General features: G+C 36.4%; 1 protein-coding gene across 2 annotated transcripts in view; it reads left to right on the top strand.

The window, feature by feature from the left end:
* Positions 1 to 9,865, top strand: part of PATJ (PATJ crumbs cell polarity complex component) — a 346,204-nt gene that overhangs the window by 36,519 nt on the left and 299,820 nt on the right. For both annotated transcript variants that reach the window (XM_032427605.1, XM_032427611.1), the window contains exons 8-11: positions 174 to 392; positions 2,995 to 3,094; positions 5,691 to 5,782; positions 6,568 to 6,709. In XM_032427605.1, the coding sequence (XP_032283496.1) occupies positions 174 to 392; positions 2,995 to 3,094; positions 5,691 to 5,782; positions 6,568 to 6,709 (553 nt within the window). The remainder of the gene's footprint in view (positions 1 to 173; positions 393 to 2,994; positions 3,095 to 5,690; positions 5,783 to 6,567; positions 6,710 to 9,865) is intronic.

Here is a 9,865-nt window from a genome sequence, read left to right as displayed (position 1 = left end):
ATATATATATATATATATATATATATATATATATATATAAATATGTTTATTTAGCATATTATATTCTCTGTCAGCCATTGTGCCAGAATTGAAAGTCCGATGAATTGGTTATTAGCCAGTGCAGTTAGATCATTGATTTCTTGGAATAATTTTGTTTTGTTCTTCAACTAAAGGATGGAAGACTCCAGACAGGGGACCACATCTTGAAGATTGGTGGCACAGATGTGCAGGGAATGACCAGCGAGCAAGTTGCACAAGTGCTAAGGAACTGTGGAAACTCAGTCCGGATGCTTGTTGCAAGAGACCCAGTTGGAGCCATTTCTGTAACCCCTTCCACCCCTGCAGCCTTACCTGTTGCCCTGCCTGCTGTAGCTCACAGGAGCCCTAGTGCTGTGAGTATGCAAACCATTCTTTCACCTTAAATACTGGGTGTGAGACCCTGCCAGATTAGAAGTGCCTTCGACTCAGAGTGCCACATGGGTGGGAGTAGTGCCTCCGTGCTCACCCGTGAAGCAGAGAACCCAGTTTAGAGACATTGGACAAATTTGATTTCCTTTTTTGCTGTTTCTCAGCCTTAAGTCATCCAACCTCCCTGCACTTCAGCTACTCATCTGTAAATTGGAAAATAATATTTGCCATTTCTTTTTTTTTAAATAAGGGCTTTTAAAAAATTTATTTTAAAGTAAGCTCTATGACCAGTGTGGGGCTTAACCTCATGACCCCAAGATCAAGAGTCGCATGCTCTACTGATCGAGTCAGCCAGGCACCCCAGTACTTGCCATTTCTATTTCATTAGAGTGGTGAAGAGACATTCACGTGTTGGAGGGGAAACTAATACTGGTCAATGTATAAATTATATAGGAACAGAATGAACAAAGGAAATAGATAATATCTATTATAATCATTATAATGATATAACAATAATCATTGCTATTATCAAACACCTAGAATTGTCAAGGTCATCTGAAATCCTCACAGGAATGCTGCAAGATAGGCCTTATCCTTTCATCAAGATAAGATCATATTAGATGAAGGAACTCAAATCCAAATTACTCATTTAAAAGTCATAAAGTGAGGGATAGCTGGTGGCTTAGTCAGTTAGGCATCTGACTCTTTTTTTTTTTTTTTTTTTTTTTTTAGATTTTATCTATTTTACAGAGAGAGAGAGAGCACACAAGCAGGGGGAGCAGTAGAGGGAGAAGCAGGCTGTCCACTGAGCAGGGAGCCTGACATGGGGCTCAATCCCAGGACCCTGGGATCATGATCTGAGCCAAAGGCAGCTGCCCAACCAACTGAGCCACCCAGGCGCACCTAGGCATCCAACTCTTGATCTCAGTCAGCTTAGGTCTTGATTAAAAAAAAAAAAAAGTCATAATAGTGCATCAGTTGCAAAGCTGGGATTTGAATTCAGATCTTTCTGGTCCATTCCAAGATCTTTCCAGCCATCTCACAGGCTCTGAAGCAAGGGGTAATAAAACAAAAGGAAAGAAATGGCTTTTAAAAGGAGGGGCAGAGGGAAGAAGAAAGAAGTGACTTTGGCAGGAAGAGGTGGAAGACCATCATTCATGTACGTTCGAGGGCCGATTCTAGAACGTTGTTTGCCTCTCCCTACTTGGCACCTTATGAGTGGAAGCTTTCTGTCTGAGATGTTAACATCATTTTTGTTTTCCTCTCCAAAGTGGTTATAGCCACTCTCTTCCCCTCCATTACTCTAGCTCTCTGGAGCCTTCAGTTCAGCAGTGGGGACCAGTGTAGCTGTGTGATAAGTAAGAATTTGATGCAATCAGCTGTTTCCCTTCTAATGTTAGTGTTTTGAATCGAATCCTGTTTTTAGACACTTAATCCTTTTAAAGAAGTATTTTAGGGGCGCCTCGGTGGCTCAGTCATTAAGTGTCTGCCTTCGGCTCGGGTCGTGGTCCCTGGGTCCTGGGATTGGGCCCCCTGCTCAGCTGGAAGCCTGCTTCTCCCTCTCCCACTCCCCCTGCTTGTGTTCCCTCTCTTCGCTGTGTCTCTCTCTGTCAAATAAATAAATAAAATCTTAAAAATAGAAGGCAAGTAATGAAAGTAAGTTTTAGTTTGATATTTTTTGGTCCCAATAATTATTATTCACACTAATTCTTACCATTTGTTTCTCAATGTTTCTTTATATTTGGTTGTTTTTTTTGGTTGTTGTTTCTTGTTTTTTTTTTGTTTGTTTTTAAGATAAAAATTTATCCTGAGTTTTTTCTAAGTGGCTGGATTAGTTTTCTGTTGTTGTGTAACAAATTATCACAAGGGGTGCCTGGGTGGCTCAGTTGGTTAAGCGTCTGACTTTTGATTTTGGCTCAGGTCATGATCTCAGGGTCGTGGATCAGGCCCCATGTCTCACGCATGCTCTCTTTTTCTCTCAAAAAAACAAAACAAAAAACACAAACTTAGTGGCTTAAAACAACAGGCTTTGTTAGGTCACAGTTGTGTAGGTCAGAAGTCTGGGTGGGCTTGGCTGGGCTCTCTGCTTAGATTACTGCATGGCCAAAATTAAGGGCTGTCTGGACTCTTATCTGGATGCTCATTATCTGGACAGCTCATTTGAGTCGTCTGCAGAATACGATTCCTTGCAGCTGTAGGACTGAAGTCTCTTTCCTTTGCTGGCTGTCAGCTGAGGACCTCTCTCAGCAACTCCAAGTGGCCTGTGTAACTTCTCACAGGACCTCCTCATTTTCAACCCACAAGTCCAGCCTTTATGCTTCAATTTCACTTCCTTTTCTGCTGCCAGCCAGAAAACTCTGCTTTTGAAAGGCCCGCAATTAGATTAGATGCACCTGGATAATCTCCCCTTTGCCACATAATGGAACATAAACGCAGGAATAGCAGCTGGAATCAAAAGTCATGGGGACCATCTTAAGATTCTGCCATAGGTTCTAAAAAAAATACTTGACAAACCGTGCACAAATTGACTACACTCAGTTATGGAACTAAATATTATGTACAATTAAAATTGTTTTTTCCTTTTAGGACAGTTCTCTTTTTGAAACTTACGATGTTGAACTCATTAGAAAAGATGGACAGAGTCTTGGGATTAGAATTGTTGGCTATATTGGAACTGCTCATACAGGTAAATGAATCATTTCTATTTTATATTTGGAAATAATTGTAAAGGATGTTAAGGTTTCTAGATAGTAAAATATCTGCAAATTTTAATTTCAATACTGAACAATAAATCCATGTATCTGTAGTGGCAGCCAGTTACTTTTCGGTGATTAGAGAATTGGTTTTACCTCAGTAGTTTTATAGCTGACTTGATTGTCATTAACAAAAGCATTTAATTGCCTAACTCAATGTATAACATTTGAATTATATCTTCTCTTTTTCTAAGATATATTTTAAATATTGTGACTGTTACATATTATGATGTTTTAGGTGTGATAACATAAAAGGATTACTGTATATATTTCATACTATGAATGTCAAAAAGTATTACTATAATTACTAAAAAATATATAAAACAAATTCTTTAATTAGAATTATTTTCCTGTCAAATAAAGGGATTCTATTGTAAGAATACATACATGGCCCAAGTATCTCTGAATAACACTCCCTCAACTCCTACATGCAAAGCTTTGGTAACTTTTATTGTAAGAGTTACTCTCTTATTATAAGACAATCATTAGAGTAAGGAAAAATAAACCTTTTGATAAATATTTGCTAGTAACATGAATTCAGAATTATGAATTGTTCTGGCTTTTTAAAAATAGCAAGATTAGGGCGCCTGGGTGGCTCAGTCGTTAAGCGTCTGCCTTCGGCTCAGGTCATGATCCCAGGGTCCTGGGATCGAGCCGCACATTGGGCTCCCTGCTCGGCGGGAGGCCTGCTTCTCCCTCTCCCACTTCCCCTGCTTGTGTTCCTGCTCTCGCTACCTCTCTCTCTGTCAAATAAATAAATAAAATCTTAAAAAAAAAAAAAAAAGCAAGATTAGAAAGTTAATTTTTTTAAAAAATTATTATTTTCCATACTTAGAGCAGGTGGAAAGATTAAGAGTGCTAATGTATTCAAAGTCCTGAATGAAATTCATGTCAGACCACCTTGTGCTATTTTAGCCTAATGAAATAACTGTTTTTAAACCTTTAGATTTTTCTAAGTACTACCTTTATTAGGTTCAGAATTTAAATGAATTCCAAAAGAGCTAAGTATGGATTGTATAATAATGTTGGGGAAAAAAACTATATTGAATAGCTCTTAATATGCTGTCACGTTAGAGAAATCATGGCTTAGTTCATAAACTTGTGGCTTATGAACCTTTATTATATTAAGTTTTTGGAGTGTTCTTGTAAACCTAATAGTATAATATACACACCAAGTAAAATGAAAATGAATAACCAATAGAAAATTGAGAAAATTTGATGTTTATGTTACTGAATAAAGAAGAGAGTCATTTTACTTCTTTACTCTCAAAAGAAGTTTTGGGGACTTTGGGGGGGGGCAATGGTGAATCCAAAAACCAGAGCATTTAAAAATTCAGTATACTATTTGACATGTAGTCTTTCAGAGTAATTTTTGTTTTATTCTATTCATTGGATGTTTGAGGGGGTTACTTTGCTTAGTTCTGAAAGGATAGAAAAATGAATATAAGAAAAGTCTAGTCAGAGAAAGAAATATAAAATAGCTCTTAATTGTTTAAGGGTAAATGAAATATGTGTCTTAGCAGAGCTATAAGCAAACTATCATATGGCAGATGAAAGATTACATTTGACAGAACGAAATAAAGAATTCACAGAGAGGCATTTGTGCTAGGCATGAAAAAGGATTTTGGTGGAAGGGATGAGGTTTATAGGAAGAAAAAAGAAAAGGGATAATATGACAGTACTTAATGTTTTGGTGAAATATCAAGAGTCTTGCGTGTGTGGACTTTGTCTTGGAGGGATGGCAGTTGGAAGATAAATTCAAAAAAAAGTTTTGGGCAGATTATGGAAGTCCTTGAATATGATTCTGTGAAATTTACATTTTATTATGTAGGCCGTAGGAATTCATTGATGTTTATTTTTCTTCTATGGGCAACATTTTAAGTTCATTTGAAATGAAAGAATAAAAATACAAAATCATCCAGAGTTACGGTTTTTCATTTTCTAGTTTCTCTTCTAAGTCTTTGCCCATAGGCATGTATGCTTTTTATATAGTTGTAATTTTTATTTAGCCATTTGTTTGTATTTAAATATTTTATAATGTGAAGATTATTTAATATTGCTGAAATTCTTTTTTTTTTTTAAACACTGTGTGTACTTTTCTGTGTCTGGGAAGCTAACATGAGCAGTGAACTAAATGTAGGCAGGAAGACCAGGTAGGAGACTCTTGTCTTAGTGCTGGTGAAAAGTGAGAAGTCTCCAAGGCAGCAGGAAGAAGGGGGACAGCCCAAAAGAAGAGGATGAGACTGCCTGGGTTCTCCTGAATTCCAGCTGATAGTAGAGTGCATTTCATCAAGCTTCCATTACTGATTGCTTTTCCAGAAATAGTCATCAGTCACATCATTTCAAATTCGGGTCACTTGTGGTGGTGACAGTTTGAAATAACCCATCAATTTCTCTGCTTGGGTTCAAAATAGTATTTATCAAGCCTCGAGTCAGCCCCTCTAGCTAATTAACCTCTTGATATGAATTTTGCAATCAAGGTCTAATTAGAGCTTTCTTCCTTTTTCCATATGTTTTTGTGCACCTCAGGGGAGGCTTCAGGGATTTATGTGAAAAGTATAATACCTGGCAGTGCTGCTTACCACAATGGCCAAATTCAAGTGAACGACAAAATAGTTGCTGTAAGTAACTGCCCTTTGTTTTAGAATTGAATCAAGTTGGGAAAAAGAAGTTATCTTGATTACAGTGTGTATGAGAGGAGAATGGCTTTTTATAATCTCATAATGTTTTAAAAAATTAAGTTCAGTGAAATCTCATTGATTTGGCTCTCAGGGTCCTAAGTTTGTTTTCTGTGTTTGCTTTTGTTTTTTTACTGTGTGTGAAGAAAGGAGTCACTAACCATAATGGTAGGGAAAAAATATATTTATATACACAGACACACACACATATATGGGAAAGATATTCTAGCATTCTCCTAAAAAAAAAGACTTCCAAGCACCTCTATGTTCTTTAAACTCACTCATTTTATATACATTTTAGGAAGCTATTAACCAGGTCTTTTTAATGTTTCTACTAACAGTAAGTAATTTTGAGTACATACAAATTTGAGATATTTTATATATTGGGGAATATAGTAATTACCTTTTGTCCATTCAGGCTGGTCTTTCTCCATTTAGTAGAAATTGGTTAAATTTTAAAGTTTATTTGAATAATATTTTTGAAGCATAAACCCACATATCTGCATAGACGCATTTAATTTAGTGATTTACATAGAAGCAAATGTTTGTTGGTGTCATTTGAATCTTTGTCCTTCAGGTCCATCTAAGGAAGCATCTTTCATGACTCTTGGTTTAGGAAATGCCTTGTGATTTTCAGGGGATAGAGGCCTAATTTTATTCTGCCTTGTCAGAAGTGAAAATAGCAGCTAACCTGAAACCTCTGTGTAATGGGTCTCCTAATATTTTAGGTCGATGGTGTGAATATTCAGGGTTTTGCGAACCAGGATGTTGTTGAAGTATTACGAAATGCAGGGCAAGTGGTACACCTAACCCTAATTCGAAGGAAGATGTCTTCGTCTGCTTCTCCACTCGAATGGCCTTCAGACACAGGTAGTTTTTATTTTATTTATTTTATTGTATTATGTTAGTCACCATACAGTACATCATTAGTTTTTGATGTAGCGTTCCACGATTCCTTGTTTGCATATAACGCCCAGTGCTCCACGCAATACGACACAGGTAGTTAATGCCACTATCCCTCTCCCCACCCCATAGTCTGGGCTTGGAAGAATAGCTTACTTATGGAAGTTGTTCTGTGAGTCTGGGAAGGAAAAACTGCCCATCTTTTGTAATGCAGTGATGGAGAAATGAATCAGCTCATTTGTGCATTGAAGAAGAGTTTCCTTTGCCTATTATGATGTGCCAGTCCAAATGTTAGAACACGAACCCTGACATGCATTAAGCTCTGAGAGCTGTTCTAAATGGAGATGGAAATCATTTTTCCAAAAAGCTTCTAAATTTCATTTATTACTTATATTTGAATAATAAAGCTTTGACACCTTTTGTTCTAGGGGCTCTCATTTGTCTAAGGCTTTGACATTTTGCACACTTCGGATTTCTTATGACTTCTAACAATATATTTGATTCTAATGTCTCCCAATTTACTCTTTGAAATACAGAGGGGAAAAATAAAACCTGGATTTCTATTAAGGATATTTTTATTTGTGAAATACTTGTTATTTTTATTAAAGAATAGCAACTTTTCATTATAGAACAAATAAATAATTATACGCATCCCAGTTTTTTAATTACCAAGTTATTAATGTGTAGATCAACAAAATTTGACAATCCTGAAAAACAAATTCAATGTAAAATGAATTACTAGTTAGAGAACTAGTAAGTAAGAAATAATTCCTTTAGAATTTGTCAGAAGAGGAATACATTTTTTTCCCTCTCTCTTTTGAAGATATAATAAGCCTGGAAGCCTTGCTTTTTTTTTTTTTTTTTAAAGATTTTATTGGAAGCCTTGCTTTCAGTTGATACTGATTTATACTTAAATCGGAACTTTTTAAGTTTTAGGTGATAGTGGAAATTTTGCTGCTGAAAGACAGATGCCCTGTCAACTGCATCGTATGTATGAAATTAAAAATCACCTAAATAGTACAGATTGTACAAATGCTATATTGACCTTAAAAGGTTTACATAAATATTTATATCAACATAATGGCTTTTAATAGCTCTGATAGAGCCCTTGGCTTCAGTCTACGGTATCAAATAAAGTATGTCATCTGCGAATTAGCAATTCTTTCCTGCACATGCCTACATTTTAAATTTATGTTGGGATAAATTTTGACTCTAAACTTGCACTTCTTCCGTGGTTGAGAGGTCCTTCGTGTGGGTTTTACTAGCACCCTTGGAAGAGTGCTCTACTGTAGCATTTATCATACCTTGCAGCAATCACCTGTTTGATGTGCAGCCACTCTAATGTAGGGGAGTGGTGATGCCTTGGTTCCCTGTCCCATGTAACAACATTTTTGTGTGCAATCCACAGCCAGCATTTGTCTGTTTTTACTGCAGCAAACCTCACAATTTCTAGCTCTTGGGCAATACCTTCCTCTACCATTCTAAATCTGTCTTTTTGGCCTCTAAACTCCTGTTTGTATACGTTGTAGATCTTATTTGTGTACCAATTTGGATACTACTTGTAGCATTCAATTACATCATGTACTGCTCTGTACTATAAACTCTGGTGTGTAACTATTTTCCCCAGGGACGCTAGCAGCTTCTGGCCACATTACTTTGGCTAGTACTAGGCCGTGCTTTTTGTCTGTATCAATGGATTAATGATCTAAGAAATTTTATGTGTGGTTAAAAATGTCATGTTAAGATCATAGGAACTTAAAAAAATTTTTTTACAGTATTTATTTTTATTTGAGAGAGAGTGTGAGAGCACGAGTGCCTAGTGGGAGGAGGGGCAGAGAGAGAGGGAGAGAAGCACACTCCCTGCTGAGCGGAGCCCCACATGGGACTCCATCCCAGGACTCCGAGATCATGACCCAAGTGGAAATCAAAAGTCAGACACTTAACCAACTGAGCCACCCAGGCACCCCAAGATCATGGGAACTTTTAACTGGTTATATTTTTCAACTTTTTATAGTTGACCCTTGAATAGCACAGGTTTGAACTGTGTAGTTCCACTTATACATGGATTTTTATCCAGTACAGTACTGTACTTTCTGTAAATGTATTTTCTTATGATTTTCTTAATAAAATTTTTTCTCTAGCTTTATTGCAACAATACAGTATATAATACACATAATACACAAAATATGTTAATTGACTATGCTATCAACAGCTTCTGGTCAACAGTATGCTATTAGTAGTTAAATTTGGGGGAGGGGAGTCAAAAGTTTTATGTGGGTTTTCAATTGCATGGGGAAGGGAAGTGCCCCTAATCCCCCAATTGTTCATGGGTCAACAGTATTGTAAAAATTTTTAAACATACATATAAAAAAAACTTTTTTAAACATACAGAAAAATCAAAATATGACAAATACCCACAAACTACCATTTAGATTTAGCAGTTAATGTTTTGCCATATTTGTTTCATCTATTTATCTTTTTTCCTTAATCATTTAAGATTGAATAGTAGACATGATGGCACTTTAGTCCTACATACTTCAATCTGTAGTTTCTAAAAATAAAGATATTATATAATAATAATAATATCACACCAAAGAAAATTAGTTGTAATTCCCTAATATCAAATACTTAACACATTGCCCCCAAATGTCTTTTGTAGCTTCTTTTCCCTCTTCCCCCTCTCTGAAGGAAAAACCTCATAAAGGAAAAACCTCATAAAATTAAGATTCAATCACACATTGGACTTACTGCCTGCATTGTTTCTTTGGTTTCTTAATCTAGAAGAATTCCCCCACCCCTGCCTCTGTGGCACAGACTTACTGTAAAGGGATTTGTCCATTTGTCACTAGAATACTACATTCTGAATTTAATTGTCCTTGTGGTATAATTCAACTTGTTCCTCTATCCACTATGTTTCCTGTGAGAAGCTAGATATAAAGCCTTAGATCCAGGTTAAATATTTTTGGTAGGAATACTTTATACGTCATGTGTGATCATTTAAAAATGACCTAAAATGACTCTTGTTCAACCTTTCTTGTGTTTTAAGAGATACATTATGACTTGCATGCTTGAGATTGAAATCTTTACTTAGCTCACGTTAGCTAAGGGAGGAACCACTGCAAC

Source organism: Phoca vitulina, unplaced genomic scaffold (assembly GCF_004348235.1).
Source record: "Phoca vitulina isolate PV1807 unplaced genomic scaffold, GSC_HSeal_1.0 scaffold2, whole genome shotgun sequence".
Classification (NCBI taxonomy): Eukaryota; Metazoa; Chordata; class Mammalia; order Carnivora; family Phocidae; genus Phoca; species Phoca vitulina.
The sequence above is the reverse complement of the archived record's forward strand: the minus strand, read 5'-3'. Positions and strand labels throughout refer to the sequence as shown.